This window comes from Xiphias gladius, chromosome 15 (assembly GCF_016859285.1).
Source record: "Xiphias gladius isolate SHS-SW01 ecotype Sanya breed wild chromosome 15, ASM1685928v1, whole genome shotgun sequence".
NCBI classification, from domain to species: Eukaryota; Metazoa; Chordata; class Actinopteri; order Istiophoriformes; family Xiphiidae; genus Xiphias; species Xiphias gladius.
Genome location: NC_053414.1, coordinates 14,721,237 through 14,739,806, shown reverse-complemented (window position 1 = coordinate 14,739,806; position 18,570 = coordinate 14,721,237). Strand labels below are relative to the sequence as shown.

Genomic DNA, 18,570 nt, shown 5'->3' with positions numbered 1-18,570 from the left:
TCAATAAATCACTAGCACAATAGCAGGGCACGGAAGTTTTTATATTGGACCGAAACGGGCTGCAGCCATCACTAATGTTATTAATTACACCAGTTTTCCCACTACTACGTGTCAAAATGCGTGATGTGAAAAAGGCCTGTTATCAATATAATTGTTCTAACTTGCCCATCCAGTCCGCACAAAGCAACACTGGTATTCAGTTGGAGTTTGTTCCTGGTCATCTCCAATACATGTATTCACTCTTTGAGCTCCGATTTGGTCTCCACCTGCTCCTGAAACTAATCTTGATGTTTAGCTTGCTCCATGCTGCTTTCTTCACCACAAGCTTTGGGGAATTGGCTGTTAACTGTTGGACAGTAAAGCAACCACCAGCTGGCATTAGCTCTCATTGGGATTCGTATGTCTGGCCACCTGACAAAACGTAATGTTTGCCCTGGTTGTCTTTGGGTATTCTGAGCTGCAAAAACAACAGTAAATGCTTTTAAACGACCCTCTGTGTTTTTAAACGATTAATTGTCTCTTAGAGAAACTAATGACAATGAATGATAATACAGTTGAGGCACAAGCTGGGCACCAAATAATAACTGGGCGGTATCAACCCAAAGTTCGTCCTTGTCCCAGAGGTTTCCAAACTGTGAGGGAGGTCCCTGAGGAAGGGAGGAAGATATGGTGGAAGGTAAAGGGGACAGGCGTGCGCAAGTTCTCTGAAAACAACAGGAAATTGTCATCATCATCATGGCCCACAGTTGCAGCATTGGCAGCAGCGAGTAAGGTAGCCCACCTTAATCTTTTTAAACACAATTTGACTTATACATCAGTCAGATCTTAACGCCAAAACTGATATACATTTTTCAGATTGACCTACAGTTTCCGAGGATATCGATGTCCTTTGCAATCATGTCCAGAAATTATAGGGAAAAAAAGACGCTCCTTGTAACTCCAGAACTTGCCTGAGAATCATCACGTTTTTAAGTTTTCTTCAGTATCAGAGTAATTCGTTGATAGTTGTCTGTACATGCAATAGTGCACAAAAAACAGGAACTGCTAATAGCGGACTCGGCGTGTATAATTTCCCAAAATGTCAAAGTATAATGGCTGAAAAACGGGGCTCAATTTGTAGTCCACAGCGTAACTTTGTGAAAGTTTAGCGTTAAATCTGTACATATACGTAATGTAACCAATGGGACATTATCCATAAAACATTGAATGATAACGATGTTTAATCTCGTATTCTATGTATATTTAAATGAAAATTAAACGTTGGGCTTCTTTTTGTCAGTCTAATCTGGCATCACTGGTTCGGGCAAGGAGGTAGTGAGTTTACAGTGAGGTTTTCAGACGTTTTCTCTAAAACCATAACTACGGGCTGAAAGAGGCTTAACAAGGAGGGTGGGGGGGATAAAAGTAAAAAGCTGAGTGAAGCTGAAAAGTTGGGTGATCATTCTCCTTGAGTTTGGTTGACCTTTTTCATTTTGCATTCCTGTGATTCAATGTGTATTGTTTTGTGTTTTTATTTATCAGTTGACTTCTTACAAAGTGCAGTAAATCCAAATCAAAAGAATACATTGTTTGACCACCCTTTGACTTTAAAACAGCACCAGCTCTCGTAGCCACACCCGTGCACAGTTTTTCAAGGCACTTGGCAGCTAGGTTGTTCCAAGCATCTTGGAGAATGGGCTACAGTTCTTCTGTGGATTCAGGCTGTCTCATCATCTTCTGTCTCACCATGTAATCCCCAGACTGACTCCATGATATTGAGGTCGGGGCTCTGCGGGGGCCAGACCACTATGTCTGGGATCGTTTTCATGCTGCAGAATGAATTGGGGAATGAATGAATGAATGAATTCGGGACCGATCAGACGCCTCCCTGATGGTATTGTGATGGATAAGAATCTAAACATCTAAAGTGCCTAAAGCTTTTGCACAGCACTAGTTCATGAAACAACTGAAGTAATTGTTTCGACTATTACAGGTCTTCATAAGGGAGAGAAAGGGGCAGCCTGGCGTTTTATGCAGTAAAGCAAAGGGGAGTTAATCCTGATTGGATTATGGGGACCACAGACAAGTAGGTGATAATGTGTGACATCAAGAAGGTACTTGCCCCCTAAACCATATGCCCTAAACTCACAATCTAACTGATAGAAAACAAGAATAAGATAATGAAAAATAAAACTAAAAAAATTAAAGAAATATGGAACTAAAAATGAACAAATTTTATCTGTCCAGAAATCTTCCATATAATAGAACATGCATGTAATTATGTTGTGTATACTGTGATATTTCACACATAGGGCTTTCAATCAATGCAGGCCTAACAAGCATAATTATGTTGTTTAATATAACTAATGAAAAATTGCAATAACTTTGTGACAACCCCACCATATAATTAAATTAACTGAGTGAAAAATACAATTTAGTGACCATAACAATAGCAGATGTGTCAGATCTGCACAGTGACAGAGACGTCTGTGGAGACGTCTAATTTATGGATGTTCCATCCCCAGGATTGTAATCCTCTGACTGGCCACCAGAGAGAGACCTTTACAAAGGAATCAGCATTCTCAAAGTTATGGCTGCTCTGTGTCCAATAACACTCATGTCCCAGACTAACACTGCATTACAACACTGCCTTCGGTGAAAGTAATGACCATGCATAACTTTTTTTTCTGTTAAACTGTAAAGCTTGGTCATTATTAGAGCCACAATATGCTGGTTGTCAGAAAAGTTTGCACTGTACAGAGGAAAATATCAGGTAAACAACACTTCTCAAGGCTATTTTTATTAGTTAACTTCCCAACAAAAACATAATTAAAATAAAACAGTCATGTCTTACAACCACAGAAATGCGCTTGTACAGTACAAGAGGCACCTGTTTGATTCCAGAAGCTGGATTTGCTGGAGAGGATTCCTTGCAAAGGACATAACGTGAGGTGTAATAATAATGAATCTGGAAAAATCTACTGAAAAAGCACAGTACATATAGGCATTACTCAAACACATAACACACACTTACTTACTTACTTTACTTTAATTATAAATATGATGGATGTGCATACAGCAGTTTCATCCATACTAAAATATACTATATATTTTTCTTTTCTAAAGGTGATCATTATATTTAAACTAAAGAGTTCTTACGAAATAAAAGAATAAATACAAAGTAACATGTTAACAATAAATAAGTAGGTCTTTAAGAATATATTAACAACATACAGTAGAACTGAAAACAGTACTCAATATTATTTCACAGAAGGTGAAAAAAGTGAATGTGTGGTAAGTATAGAGGCGCAATAAATATATTAAATAAAGTAGTGTATAGTGTGCATTTTTATTTATGATTCAGTGATAGATACATGATGATACAGGTTGACTAATGGCTCAAGACTGTATGAACTGTGACTTTTAAGAAATAACTAAACAAGAAATACATCTTTGAATTTCAACATAAGAATCAAGTTAGAACAGTAGCTTCTGTGCCAAATAACTAATGAACATGATGATATGAATCTATATAAATACAACATTTATAATATCTCATGTCTTATTTATTTTAATGGTCTTGATGCCAGTGTAACATATTCAGTGTAAAACCTTATATATCTCGACTCCAATGGGTCCTAATGGGTCAAAATGGGTCCCTCAAAGGGTGACAGAAATGTAATGATACTAAGCCTAAGTATCTTTTTTTTTTTTGTAATTAAAGCAGAAAAAAGGTGCATCTGTATTACACTCACAAGTCAAATCTTTCACTTTAAAAGACTTTATCGTTGTCATTCTAAAAGTGAAAATGACAGTGGTTAAAAATACTGTATTTTATTAATCTCAAGTGAAGTTAGTTATTTTGGCTGACAGATTAAAGACTATAGATTCTCAGTATTTTTGGCAGGCTTCAGGGAAAATACAGTAACTGACAAAATTAGCAACTACAAAAATTTTAGGTAGATGGAAAATGGAAAATTAAACTTGAATGTACCATATACTGTATCACTAACCTTTTAATATTCATGAAACACTGCCAATATTGTGTGTACGCTAAAAAAATATAGTGAGGGTTAATGACAGATCATGGGCAAGCATCAAAAGAAGCAGGGAGAGCAATGAAACAGGTTCATATTCACTTTGACAAAACTGTGGTTCATCATATTAAAAATATCTGCATGTCTGTGGATAAATTATCTCTCTTTATACATCTGATCCATCTCATCCCTGCCTCAGAATTTCCCTTGATGGTACCAAAGTGAAGCTTTCACTAGCTGACACTCATGATGTTTTAGTGTTGAATAGTTAGGCTTTAACTGTGGTGGACTCTGTGTCAGTGGGCTTCCTGGAAAGAAACCACACCTTCATCGGCTCCTTCTTTCCTTTCATGGTGACGGGGCCTCGATACTCCAAATGAAACTGAGGATCAGCGTTCTCAGCAGACTGCAAACACCTGGAACACAACGTCAACACCATCGCAAATCCTTCACTCTGTGCGTCCTGGGTGAATTCTTATCTCACTTTGACTATATTTGAGATTTTTATGTCAACAAAGAACACCAAATAGGGATATCTTTCTGTACACAATATGCCACTGGTATGGAACAAGGAGGTACCTTGACTTACCGATAAGTATATTCTGAGACATTTATTTTTCCCTTTTCACCAGTAGTTTCGGTACGACTTGTGAGGTTGACTGTATTTCCAAAAAGGCAATATCTGGGCATCCTCTGGCCAATCACCCCAGTCACCACTTCTCCTGTGTGGATCCCAATAGTAATCTGGAAAGAAAGGAGAGTGAAAAGGGGAGACTCTTCATACAAGCCATTACTATTCCACTGTATGTTGAATATAATTTAACTCAAGCCAATAAATATGTCAAAGACATCCCTACCTCTTGTCAAATACTGGCAAAATCTAGCCTAAATATTTAGTTTAAGATATCCACATTACTTATCATTAGTTATTTGAAGTAAATTCATTACTTAAAGCAGCCCATGACACCTGATGCATCTACTTCAAAACTACACCAACAAAAGATGCACTGAGTTTAAGAAAAAACTATCCTACCATTCAAATAAACCTCTGTAAATGTTAACTCGAGGACTAGGTAAATTATTTTTGCTGCACAGAGAGGGCAAGATTTAAAAAAAAAAAAAAAATGCAAGCAGCTATCCAGCTGAATGTTGGCACAAAATGTTAAAGCTATCGACTGAAAAGGTGCAACATTTGGTGGGTGGATATAAGGTTAACTTCACCAGAAATCACTCCATGCACAAAATTGGATTTTTTAAGGTTTTTTGGTTTGCAATAAACTAGAAATTCCAAAAGCAGCCCCAGGGTATCTACAGACTGATATTTACACTTGAACTTGTAGGCACTTCAGTGCTTATTTTCTTCATAGCATGAACATGCTGAGAGTGTCTGGGACAAATGAGTATCTATTTTTAGCTACAGGATTGTGAGATGATTTGAGTCTGGTTCTGCTACTAAACCGGACTCCTCTTCAGCCAGTTCCATGTCCCAAAATAAACAGCCTTTTGTTAAGCAGACATGATTTTCCAAAGTTAGGTCTCAACAGTCATTGATACAATAACAATCTGTAACAGTCAGTTAAACAAAAGTCTGCTGTTTTTTCTCCAACTTTTCACAGCTTATTACTTCACTGTGGAAATATGTCCAGATGCACAGACACAGTTATTCTAAAATCAATCAGCAAAAAAAAAAAAAAACCCAAGGCTAAAGAGTTAGGTCATATTAGGTTGAAGCATTATTTTTCAGCTCAAGAAGACGTCTGACACTCAGCACTTTAATATGTATTGCGTTAACAGAGCTTTAAAAAGCCCAAATTATCTTTGCCAAAATAAAAGACGTATTGCTTAAAAAAACAGCAAAAATAATTAAATATGTGACAGAAATCAGTCGGAAAATCCTAACAAAATGAGCCAAACACAGCCAAACAGCAATACTAAAGAGAAACTATCCAACAGGGATATAAATGATACTTGAGAAATTGAGAGATACTGCTAATTAGCATTCACATACAGTACACACACACAAACTTTGCCAGTATGAAAATCTAATTTTGAGGTTTTTGAGGGCAAAATTATGTCAATCTATAATATTATGTGGAGAGTTAATAAAATGAAAAAAATGTTGATGCTTAAACTTATTATCATTTAAAAAAAACATTTACAGTGGATAATGTTGCATTAAAAAGATTCTTAGACTTTCCTGCCAGCACTCATTTCCTTATTTAAATTCATCCTGGTTTTTTTGTTCTTTGCTTTTTTTTTTTGCAAATTTTTCCGTTTTCATCCAGTTTTTCTAATTTCTCCAAATTTGCCGAATTCCCCATGCACAACAGTCCTCATCGCTGCTGAGTCTCCTGTGGGCCGCAGACAGCCATGTGCCACCTCCATCATGAGCTTCACCTGACAATGCACGGGAAGCTCTCCCGCGTATCCTGCCACTTCCACTCAGTCAAACCAAAAGTACTGCAGCACCGTCAGCACCTTCTTTAAAACCGAAATATAAACATACTCTGATTCACTGAATTAATTTAACAAGCTGCAAAAGGTCTGTTTCTCCACTTCTCGTAAATGTGTTTTCCTTGCAGCTGCGCTCATTGGAAAAAAGTCTGAAGTGTGCAAGGGGCTCAACCTTACATTTAGTGTGTATAGCTGAAATATAAATGAAAAAATATACTATATATAAAACTAATTAGGTGTGTGCTCAAGGTAGCTTAATTGGTGAACAATCTGTCTACCCTACAAATGGCAGTATGTAGTATATAACAGCCTTAACACAACTTTTAAATGAGTCAATAGCCAGAAAATACAAAAGATATTTTCTGAAGCCTGATGCTTCAGAGATTCATATCACACCTGTACTGGTTCGTCATCCACCTTGACTTGTCCAGCAATTTCCATCATGTCGAGAGCGAGGTGGCAGATTGACTTGGCGTGGTGCGTGCACGGCTCTGGCAAGCCGCTCACTGTCATGTACTTATCACCTACTGTTTCCACCTGTACGAAGAAAAACATTTTCGTCATTCTTCACGTAAATGATACCGTATTTCCTTTTACTTTCATTTCACGTCAAATCATCTGTTCCCACTGTGCTTCAGAGGGAGTTTTCTTGAATGTGCTGTGCCGCTAGAAATAAACTGAAACACCCTGAGATAAACACTTAAACACTTACATCAGCTTTAAGACATTCAGGGCCTCTTTGAGCCCCGCTAAAACCCCAAGACCACCAAGCCATTCAGCTTGTAGAGTAAATATTACTTCTTTTGGTGACCCAGTGCCTGAAGCCGATCCCCCTGGAAGTGCCAAGGTCTGTTTGCCTTCTTAAAGTGCATTCTTGTCTGAAAGCATGGAGTGTAAATCTTCTGCATGAGGCCTATAAAATGGTGCAGTCCCTCTGTAAAACTAGACTGTGTTTAGAAGTTGGTACTGTTTTTCTTATGGTGAAAAACTCAAGTCAACGGATATAAATACTCTCTTACTGACTTGTATGTGGATAATTGCATAACATTATTCACCAGAGAGTCACGGGGCTTCGCTCGTGCATTTAAAGTGAAGAACCAGCTGAGAACATTGTGGTTGAAAACACTCAAATTCTCAATTCCTGACAATAGAATTGTGGTCTTTTGTACACTTTGATCATTATCACTTTCCTACATAAATCCAGTTCTTTTTACCCCTTTACTGAGAGAACGTTACAAACACAGGTGATATACTGTCATGGTACAATGCTTGCTTCCAACCTTGTATACATAAGGGTTCTTGCGAGAGTCTGTCAAGATGTCAAAACGCGTGTAAACATCATTGAGCAGGTTGACTATCTTGATGGCTCCCTCGGCTGAGGCATGCTTGCTGCAGAAGGCATTAAATCCTACAATGCCGCTGAAGAGGATGGTCAAGTTGTCGTAGCGTTTTGCCGGGACAGGCCGTTTGTGTCGCAGCTCGTTGGCAACAGATGGTGGCAGAACGGAATAGAGTAATCTAAAAGGAAGAAGAGGAATGAACATTTTGAGCAAAAGTGTAGTTATGGTGCGCTCGAGCAGCAGATTAATGGGCTGGGGCTGCCAGACTGAAGTCCATCCTTTGGATCAGCATTTTTATTCGCTCACCCACCACCGTTTGGTCATTTCGCTATGCAAGCTGCTCTCAGATGGGAGGGTGGTGTTTCTATGGTAACGTTTAGATCATGGCTTCCTTTTAAAAGCAAAATACCTTCCATGATGCATCATAATTCGAGGACACATGATACATACAGATAACAGTCACCACACAGAAATCTGCACATGCATATAGACTATACAGTATTTACCCAGGAGACGAGACTATGCACATTTATCTTTATCATCTTTAACGATTCACATACAAGGGCGGTTTCTCCTATGAGGTAAACAGGAGCAAAAACATTCATAAACTTGTGTTTTCATGACTGGAAAACATTGTTTTGTTGTAAAGCTCTGAAAATGCAATGACGGTGAAGCATCAGTTCTCTTAAATATTTAGAGAGGAGCCATGAATACTAATCAATGTTCAGAGCCCGAAGCACCGGAGAATGGCCAGAATAATAATATAGGGATCCAACAGGAGAGTGAAAGTCTTTCCCTATGAGAAGATAGGGCTGCTACAGCAGTCTTAATAAAGACCATGCTCCACCTCCGTGCTCCTCTCCAGCTGTCACCCACTGCTGTGCCAAATTACTATGACAGGCCCTTTTCTGAAAGCCAGAGTCAAAACTAACTGGCTGTCTTCACCATAACAGGGACTGAAGAGTAGCTAAGATCGACTTATAACAGTAGATTGGAACCCAAAGTGGTCCTACTGTCACTTAGCCTCAACATAACTGTATTGGACTGAGACTTACTAGTGTCTTGCTGTATCTTCAGTGTTTCCTTACTAAAGTCTTTCCATAAAAGGGAATACTTGAGGAATGTTCTTTTGTCTTCCTAAAAGAGAGACTCATGAACAATCTTTGCCATTAATTTTTCCAAGGAGGGAAGATAAAATAATAACACCAGTGTTATTACACATATATCATAGTGAGTTTGGGGTTGACTCGTAAGCTACAGATATTCACAGGGTTGTGGTATATAATTATAAATATTTATGACTGTAATACACACTTTTTCTCAGGAACTAAGTAGAAGGAAAAGTTTGTAAACACCGATAAATCTGGGTGGGTACAGAAAAACTAGGTAACTACTTAGAACTGTGGTTCCCAACCTGGGGGTCGGGACCCCTCTAAGGGGGCACAGGAGAAGTATATGGGGTTACGATGATTAACAAGTTAGTAGAGAAGAAAAACATATATTTCCGGTACTGAACAGTATGGCATTTCCTTGGTAGTTTAACCTCTTCAGGCCTATGAAAAAAGGCCGATTAAATCATCCTAAAAGGTAAAAATTGGTCTTTGTTTGAACTGCTCCCAGGTCATAGGAATATTTATACGTTTACAAGGGTTCACGAGTTGACTGGTTTTAAAGGATCACAAGTCAAGCGTGGTGGTACGAGCTGGCTCAAAGGGCTCACAGTTGTGTGAATGCCATAGTTTGGGTGGGTCAAAAGTTTGCCCAAATTTTAATTTACAGTTCTTACATTGCTGAGATTGGGTCAAATAAATAACTGGCCTGATATCTAAATATTAGGTCTGAGGAACATTTCTTAAGCTTTTATATGACACAGTGGTTTGTGTTTATAATAAATCTATTGTCATTTACTAAAGGCAGGAGCTACAGTGATTATATGGGCTAAATTAAAAACTAAAAAGAGAGAAGATTAATCAGAACAATCAAACCTGTCTGTCTTTTTCTTCTCGTCCTCCAAGGCCCGGAGTGTGTGTTGCAGACGATCCGTCAAGATTTCCAGCTCTTGGGTCAGCTTGTACTCCTCACGAAACTGCTCGCCCAGCAAGACTAGGTCCCGCGTGGCGTCGTGTAGCGGGATGTCGCTCAGGTACAGCCCCCTTCGTGTAAGATCATCCAGGTTCATGACACTAACCACAAAAACAGAAAACAGTTTATCACAGAAAGGAGAAAACTGTGAAATATGTATTAATTATTGCTGGTGTCACAGTTATTTCCACAGAGAAATTGCTGAAAACGTCTGATTTGTGTTTGTGGTAGCAGTTAAAAACGCAGACTTGTTTCTTGTTATTGCTCATATCAAGGATGAGCATAAATTAAATAGAGCATCAAGTATGAAGCGCCAGCAGTGAGATAACCATCTTCCTTTCAGGGCTGAACTGACTGTCTCCAGATAAATGTTCTTCTTGTGGAATGAGGTCAGACACTGTACCGTATGAGACTTCACAGGTCAGGCGAATGACCATGCTTCTCAGTTTCAGCCCCTGTTTTTTTCTGTCAGACGGCAGCCTTGCAAAGTGTCTCCGGTCTGTGAGGACAAGATCTCTTGATCCCTGCTCTCCTGCGTCCGATATTTCACTAGAAATTTCTGATTGGTTCTATCTGGGCCACAGGGGCTAATGGAGGTCACAACAGAAGAATGAATGTCATTAACAGCTCACAGGTTTCTTTGTTTCTGTAAGGGGCTGTTCTCTCTTGCCATGTACCTACACATATATTTGTTTATGAGAGCATAAAAGCAAAATACATTTGAGCTTAATTGCTTAATTGACTGAAATGAATAACCTCATTGCCCTTACTGTGATTATGAACATATCTGAACTACAAGCAAATCAAAAAAAGGTTTTCTGTTGACATTTTTTCCCGCAGTTCATCAATCATTTTCTTCCAGTTGCAACATTTAAAGTACATGAACAGAATATTGTGAATAATTTATTTTAAAAGACACATGCATGGCAGAAAAATATTCCGTTAGAGGATAAACGTATATATTCTATATTTCCCTTAAGAGACCAAAACCAACAATCTATTTTTCCTACTAACAATTACTGCCTGTGTAGCCAAAGCTTGATGCTGTATACAGTAACTTGCTAGAACATATTAATCTGCACCTGAATTTACTCCTGTCTGGGTAACATTTGCCTCAAAACTGAAAGAGGTTACACAACTCCTCTCCAGTACACCATGCTTTATTCACCAAATGTTACCTGGCTTTCATCAGGGTGTCGTCTGAGGCTTTTTCTGGTTCGATTAATCCTGTGATTGATTTGTCACCATAGATAACGTGTGTGTGTCTGTGTCTGTGTGTGTCTCTGTCTGAAATTAATCAGTTTTTCATAATGTTAAGTGATGGAGATGATTTGACACTGTGTTTTAAAATGAGTAGTCTCAATAATTACATTGGAAGAATACAGAATATAAACTGTTCTTGTACTGATAAATGAAAATTAAAAGGGTATGTTAGAGAATATTGTGAAAAGTTTATCGTAATGTCATACTCTGCATTTATCGTCATAGAATATTTTTCTTTAAATAGGGGACAAACATAACTGAGAAAAGTACTAACACATTCGAGATAACCTTCCAGCATATAGTCAATATACTGGTAATGAGGGAACAGTGGACGAAAAACGAACACTGTCGAGGCATTCGAGCAAGCGTAGCAAATTATGACAGCTTCTCAATTTTGCTTAAAATTGTGGTTTATGTATATAGTCATCTGTATGTATATTATTATCAGAGTTTTTATTTCGTTATAAATAGAAGTGCAAAGGCATTCATCAAAGTAAATTAACACTTTGTTTTTCAGGACTTTTATCTTTGTCAGAAATTTTGCTTGTTTCCATTCAGTAGGTAAAAACAAATCTGTGTTTTGGTGCGTATGTTCAATCTGTGCTTCTGTCAGGACAGACTGCGCTGTGGGTTTACCTGGGTGAACAAAGAAAAAGGATGTTCTCCGCCTCTGGCAAGTAAATCATCTGTCCTTTCAATCTCAGACAGCTGATCTCCACCCCCGTCAGCTCGTCCTCGTTCTCTACAGTCTCCACATTCAGCAGGCCCTCCTGTCAGGATTACAGCACACTTATGAATATTTCATCATATGTTCTCCTCTAAATCTGCCTCAAAACTGGGCACCAGTTCAGCTCACTCTTTATAATAAATTTGTATGTGTTATGTGCATCATTTGCCAGTGAAGAGCATTAGTTCAGATTTTATGTGTTTAACTCTTTTTTTCTTGTATCATGGCTTATGTAGCATCCCAGGAGTGGTAGCCTTTTTTAGACAAGTCTCTTCACACCTAAACATTTACTGTCCCATGAGCACACACAAGTACACAAATTCAACTATTTTCTATTCTTACTGTATTTTTCCCTTACTTTTTTACCTGAGTTTCCATCTAATGTCTTAATGAAATCTGTGCTCCTCGTGAAATTTGCTTTGCCTTTCCCCTTTGTCCTTTCTCAGTTTTTCAGTTCGACCTTTAGATCTTTGCACTCTTTCTTCCTTGCATAAAGGTCTATATAAAATTCTACGTATTAATTTCCTTGATTAATTGCTCAAATGCTCAATAATATCTGCATGCAAACAATTCCATCATCATTAGTGTTGATGAAACCCATAAAGTCAAAGTAATACAGCTTCTAAAAATATAAGTGAGCTCATCAATATTAATATATAAGACTATAAACACATTCTGTTGTGTACAATCCAACTGTGTTTTGATCGTTTAGACTTGGGTCTGTGTTAGTGCTTTTTGTCTCGTAGAAAAGTATTCTAATATAGCAGAAGTATTGGCTGTGATCAGCCAACAACGCTGTGATTAAAAACTGTGGTACATGTCATATGTACCTTGCTTCGCAGAACAAAGACAGTGTTGATGTGGGAAAGGATGCCATGAAAACTGAAGTCAATGTGAGGACGGACCAAAGAAAAAACTGAAGGGAGGATACAGGTGCCAGGCTGGAGCTGGGGAATAAAAGAAAAATAGGCTTATTTCAGTCATATGATCTTAGAAATCATTGTAATATTAGTTATCTGTGTAATAAATCACTGCAACTTTCTCGGCAGCGAAAAACTGCAGTCCACTACTCAGTTTGAGACAAATAGAAGTCCTACAAAAACATCATCGAGACTTCTGACTTTATGAACTAACGTTTGCTGCACTTTAGGTATAATTGGATGTGATTGTGCACCTGCGGCAGAACTCGATAAATGGCGTTCCCACATTGTGTGAGCATCAGGTCCTTGTCGAACATGAGGTGGAACGGGAAGGCCTTGCAAAATGTGTACGGACTGATCCGCGTCTCCTGCGTGCCGTTCTCCTCGAAACCATCCAGATCCTCGTAGAACGCCTCCTCCTCTGAGTCCTTCTCCTCGATGAGGAACTTGATGTGGTCGCACTCCTCACTTTTCGGTTGGATCATCTGTATCAGATGAAGTAAAAATAATTGATCAAATCATGATTTTATTGTTACATTGTAGAAATAATGAAGTTAAAATGAATTTAAACTTGACTATATTGTGGCAAATGGTTGTGCCAATAAGATGTTTTTAATTAAATATTTCACCTTTGCCATATTAGTGTCATTGATTTTCCATTAATAATATTATTCTAAAATTAGGAGGGTGTAAAATGACATTCTGTGGGTTTATGGGCATAAGGCACGCTGACGTCAAGCTGCTGTCTCTGCACCCTGTTGCCACAGCAACACTGGCTAATATTTCCAGAAATTGGGTGTCACATTTAGAGCGTCTGCCATTTTCTGTTCTTTCATTACACACACAGTTGCTGAAAAATATTATCCTGTCTGTACAATATGATTAGGTTTGGGAGAAAATGTCACTCGCTTATGAAACAAAGATAAAACTCCAGCCAAAGTACAGTAGATGTCTGAAGACAATAACATACCGCAGTTATCTGTATAGATTACAGACTTTGATTTGTGGGCTGAACATTACCATACACATAGAAATACCAATGACAGTTTATGATATCGTGCTGTTACATTTTTTTCGTACTAGTTTAGACTAAATCAGATTAGGGTGGTCGAGTAAACTGAGCCGAAGTAAAAAAAAAAAAAAAAAATTTATCTCCTCAGGAATAATTATGTAATAAACATGCAGTTGATGGCCACAACAGTTAGACAAAGTTAGAATAAAACCATGGAAGAAAGAATTTCCCGAAATACCTCCGACATCTCCAAGCTAAAGACTCTATATCTTAGATCTAAAAATATCCTCTGAGTCACAGACATTAGCCAAAAACTCACTGCTGAACTGCAGTTGTCACAGCACAGCTCTGTTCCCATTTTGAATATTTTTCAAATTTCTGTTGTTTAATCTCCACGTTATAACCTCCTCAATTATATTCGAAGACACAAACGTACACGTTCTCACACAGAGCATTACAGGGACTAAAAGGCTTCATTGAACATTACACCCTAAATTAGAGAGGAACTGGGAAAAACATAAAGTCATCTTCATTCATCAGTAGCAGCAAAGAGAGCCATTAGAGCGGAAAGTTCACTGTGCACAAAAAGGGAACAAAAACAGCAAAGCAGACCTTCATCTCTATCTCTGTTCCGTGGATTTGTTGAGCGACAGTTTTAATGATGCCAATCACAATGTCTTGCAGGCCTTCTCTCTCTGAGTAGTAGTGAAGAATCAGATTGTTTCCCTTCTCGGCATCGGTGCAGCGAAATGAGGGAGCCCTCATCCCAGGGTAAATCGTACCCAGGTGGTCATGTAGTGCATCCAAATTCTGAAAATTTTGATCAACAGTAAAACATGCAACATTCAAACACAGCGCATTGAATTAAAACCTGGCTGAGGTATAATAAATTAGATGATGATGCCGTACAAAATACATTTGACATTAAAGGGCCACTCCCATTACTCAGTGTTGCACTTCCGTAACAATGGGGGACTTCTAAGAGGCAGATTAAAAATCAAATATTCAAAATGGAAGCAGTAGATTGTGAGATATCCTGCCTTTTAGTTCCTATTATGGGTCAAGCACCAAAAACACTGGATCCTACAATTCCCATAATCCACACACAATAGTATCTTTGACTAGACCCTCTTGCCCAGTTAATTCCCAAGACAAAGACATAATTCTCTCATGTCTTTGAAACGTCACACCCCCAGTTTGTAACACAGGCTCAAGCCCAATCTGAGATGACCCCGATGACATCACTATAACATCATCAAGGGTTATTTTGTCAGACTTGGCGAAGCTCATCCAGAGCCACAAAAGACTACAAGTTTGAAAAGGAAAACACTCCGTGGGGTATGGAGTTTGAAAGAATTGAGCCTACTAGATCTCTCTGCTTGAGGCTAACGCCTCATGAATACATTAGCATAACACACCCAGATCTCCAACAGAACTCTCATCGGTTCACTTGCATTGTGGGTAATGTAGGTGCCAGGTTTTGACAAAGAGGAATAATGCATGGAATAAAAATGACGATATGTTTCAGCTGCATATATTTTCATTCTTTTTTTTCTTTTTTCTTTTTTAAACTGTCCATTGTGAGTCCGACAATCTTATCGGAATAATTTTACGTATGATTATAGAGAGGATTTCCATCCACCTCTCCTACAGGCAAGAAGGAGAGAGCCTACCTGCAGGAATTCACGAACATTTGATCCTAACACTCGCAAGATGGTGTCATATCCTGACTCTTGGCAAAATTCAAAAAACATCTTCCCAAACATCTGCAAGATGTCTCCTGCATTGATCTCTGAAATACAGAACAGAGAGTATTATTATCTCAGCTTGTGATACACGTTGCCTACACGTAACATATATCACATGTATAATGTTTTTATTTACAATCATTTAAAAAGAAAATTGCTGTCACTTACTGAGAACTTTACTTGCAGCCGCAACTAGATCATATGTTTTGGCATCGTCATAAATGATTCTAACAAGGAACTGACCCTCAATATCAAGCTGAGCCTCCCTCCTGAAAACAAAGTGAAGCTGTTACTCATGAGCCACGGCAAATGTTAGTGCAGAAGTAAACAGTCGTTGTAGGCAACTTGTTCAGGCAACCAATAGCTCTGCCTTTTTGGAATTATGTTTCTATTGTTGCTTAATTCCCAGAGGCACTTCTGTTTAAAGGAACAAGTCAGTGACAACTGTTGAGTCTTATTTGTGGCCAGTCGGTGTGAGCTGTCTTCATTAATATAAAAGTAACATAAAAAAAAGGTTTCCATATTGCTTTGAAGTGGTTGTGTGGTTTTAAAACTACACTCTGAAACAAGCACAGAAAATCAGGTTTTAGAGTTAGGTTAGTTTTCTTTTTTTTTCTACTGCAGCTCCTTTAGTAAGCAAACCAAACACAGAGTGCACTTTGCTATTTATACATTTGACAATCCAGTTTTTAAAAAATTGTCAGAAATCATAATGAGGGTCTGATTACTACTGTTTAACTGAGAAAACAGAAATGATTTACAGGCCTGACCAGCATGCGCCATTTTATCAGAACCTGTAACAGCTGGAAAAACATACCAAGCCTTGGAAGGTTTTGGAAAGAAAATAAGAATTCATTTTAAATCACTCAGCCCATCAAGTCTGAAAACAGAACAAAACATGATAAACTGTGGATTAAATAAGAATGAGCTACATTTGGAGATGCGGCACAGCAGTATGGTTTTTTTGTGGTGGCTGGAGAATGACCACTTTGAAAACATTTACACAAGGCAGCTGCTGCTGATTTTCCTTCTTTCTTTTTAGGCAGGGTCAGGTCGAGTGCAGTTATGACTACAGATGAAAAATAAACTTAGATGGAGCCAAATATTTTAACATGCTGAAAACATGAAATGTTAACATTACACTGGAGAGTGGAATTACATTCATCCCATAAGTTGTAACTGACAAAAATTCTTTATAATTACGAAGAATAAAATACATTTTAAGTGGGATTTGCTCCAGGAGGGGGATTTTTTTTCACTACTTGTTGGACTGCGGTGTGCCACATTCTCCCTCTAAATGATACATGGCATCATTATCCTGTGAAAACCGCAATATCTCCAAAATGTCAAATTTTCACGTGCTTGAAAAAACACAATCCTATTTTCAGCTTTGTGACACTGCATTTTTAGAAAATACTAATAATGAAGGATTTTAAGTTGTAGATTAAACTTTAAAAGAGATAGAATAATTTCGGCAACCCGTGAAGGAACACATTATCCTTTAGTTTATGCGTAAAATTTAAAAAATCACCAAACGTGAACATACATTGTTTTCACTGAACAGCGACAACGGTCTGCAATGGCTTGCAGAATGCCACTAACATACAGCCACACAATGGTAGAATGTAACTTATTACATTTACTCAAGTACTCCTACAACTTTGAGGTAGTTTACTTGAGTACTCGAGTACTTTTATTTTATGTTATTTTGTACTTCTCCTCCACTACATTTCAGAAGGAAATATTGTATTTTTTCACTCCACTACATTTGTCTGACAACAGTCGGTCAACACTAGTTGACACTAGTTTCTTCGCAAATTTTTTACATACAAAACATTCAACCCTTTTATATAATACGATACAGTGTTATACATGAAACTACCCAACAATATATAAAGCTATAGAAATGAGTTCCAAATTGACCAGCAACTAAGTTAAAATGTTAGTTTTACGTTAACGCATTAGTAACAATAATCAAATAATATGAAATAACACTCACAGGGCCCTTTTTCTGCATAATGGTCACCTCGACTTTTTAGGATACTTTTAAGCACATTTTGCTGATCTTACTTATGCAGGAGCATTTTTTTTTTTTACATTGTTGTAACACTACTTCTAGTCAAGTAAGAGATCTGAATACTTCAAATAAGTGTTTTCCAGCCCATGACTGGAGTGGTTGACTAAAAGTGAAGTTGCTGTGGGACTGAATTTTAAAGGTGATATTTTTTTTTATTTTACCAGCTTAATGTGAGTTTCAGTGTGAGCCTGCAGAGGATGGAGGTTAATCATTACAGTAAAAGCAAATGTCTATCCCTACTGGCAACAACACTGACTAAGTGTGGGCTGAAAACCAGCTAGCTGTACAGTAGGCCTGTCTTGCATCCTTGTTGTGGCCTGGTTGGCTACAGTGCAACCTGTGATACCAGACCAACAAGGCCGAATAGTAAACACATGATCCAGAAACTCACTTGATGTCTTCCCACACTTCCGGGCCATAGTTCCTTAAAACGAGGAGCTCCAAGGCGTGATTTACAAAGCCATACTGTGAATTTATGGAAAACACGAGCAACGTGAAATATTATTTCATGCAAAAAGACAATTTTTCCTGAAGCATACGTGACTGCGGGTTTTTACACGCCATATCACACGAGCAAACCATATTATAAACTTAGAATCAATCCGCTTGCAGTTCGGTTCACCTGTTAATATACAGTACACGATATACAAATTACTGTGCAACAGCTACATAGTGGTCCACTAACAGGAAATGTAAAATGCATCGAGTCGCGCCCCAAACTGCCTATTTTACCAGCGTTAAAACATAACACAGACTCCGTAATACCATACCATGTTGTCAGCTGCTCTTCTTTTTCCTTATTTTAAGCAAAAACCGTTGAATCTGACACAACCCTCATCGTTTGGTACAGATGCTGAGTGTCCCTGCTTCCATTCCGCCCTTTTTTCCCCCAGCCAGTGACTGACCGCGAGTCTGGCCAATAGCAGAGCGG

General features: G+C 38.2%; 1 protein-coding gene and 1 long non-coding RNA gene across 4 annotated transcripts; one reads left to right on the top strand and one right to left on the bottom strand.

Annotated features, from left to right (window-relative positions):
• Window positions 1-632: 632 nt before the first annotated feature.
• LOC120800089 lies at window positions 633-12,043 on the top strand. 3 transcript variants are annotated; one of them, XR_005708937.1, is made up of 5 exons: window positions 633-772; window positions 1,740-1,873; window positions 1,973-2,065; window positions 9,826-9,953; window positions 11,774-12,043. It is a non-coding gene; the product is annotated as an uncharacterized LOC120800089 (long non-coding RNA). The 3 variants fall into 3 exon arrangements; XR_005708936.1 differs by having other exon boundaries at window positions 11,769-11,828; XR_005708938.1 differs by lacking the exons at window positions 1,740-1,873; window positions 1,973-2,065 and having other exon boundaries at window positions 11,769-11,828.
• On the bottom strand, window positions 4,268-18,520 carry gucy1b1 (guanylate cyclase 1 soluble subunit beta 1). The gene is made up of 13 exons (XM_040145899.1): window positions 18,410-18,520; window positions 18,031-18,104; window positions 15,731-15,831; window positions 15,488-15,606; window positions 14,427-14,624; window positions 13,057-13,287; window positions 12,713-12,829; window positions 11,792-11,925; window positions 9,796-9,993; window positions 7,751-7,988; window positions 6,867-7,007; window positions 4,606-4,760; window positions 4,268-4,432 (listed from the first exon to the last, which is right to left on the bottom strand). The coding sequence occupies exons 1-13, from the start codon at window positions 18,410-18,412 to the stop codon at window positions 4,285-4,287; spliced, it is 1,857 nt and encodes a 618-aa protein (XP_040001833.1). The 5' UTR covers window positions 18,413-18,520; the 3' UTR covers window positions 4,268-4,284.
• Between the last annotated feature and the right edge of the window lie 50 nt (window positions 18,521-18,570).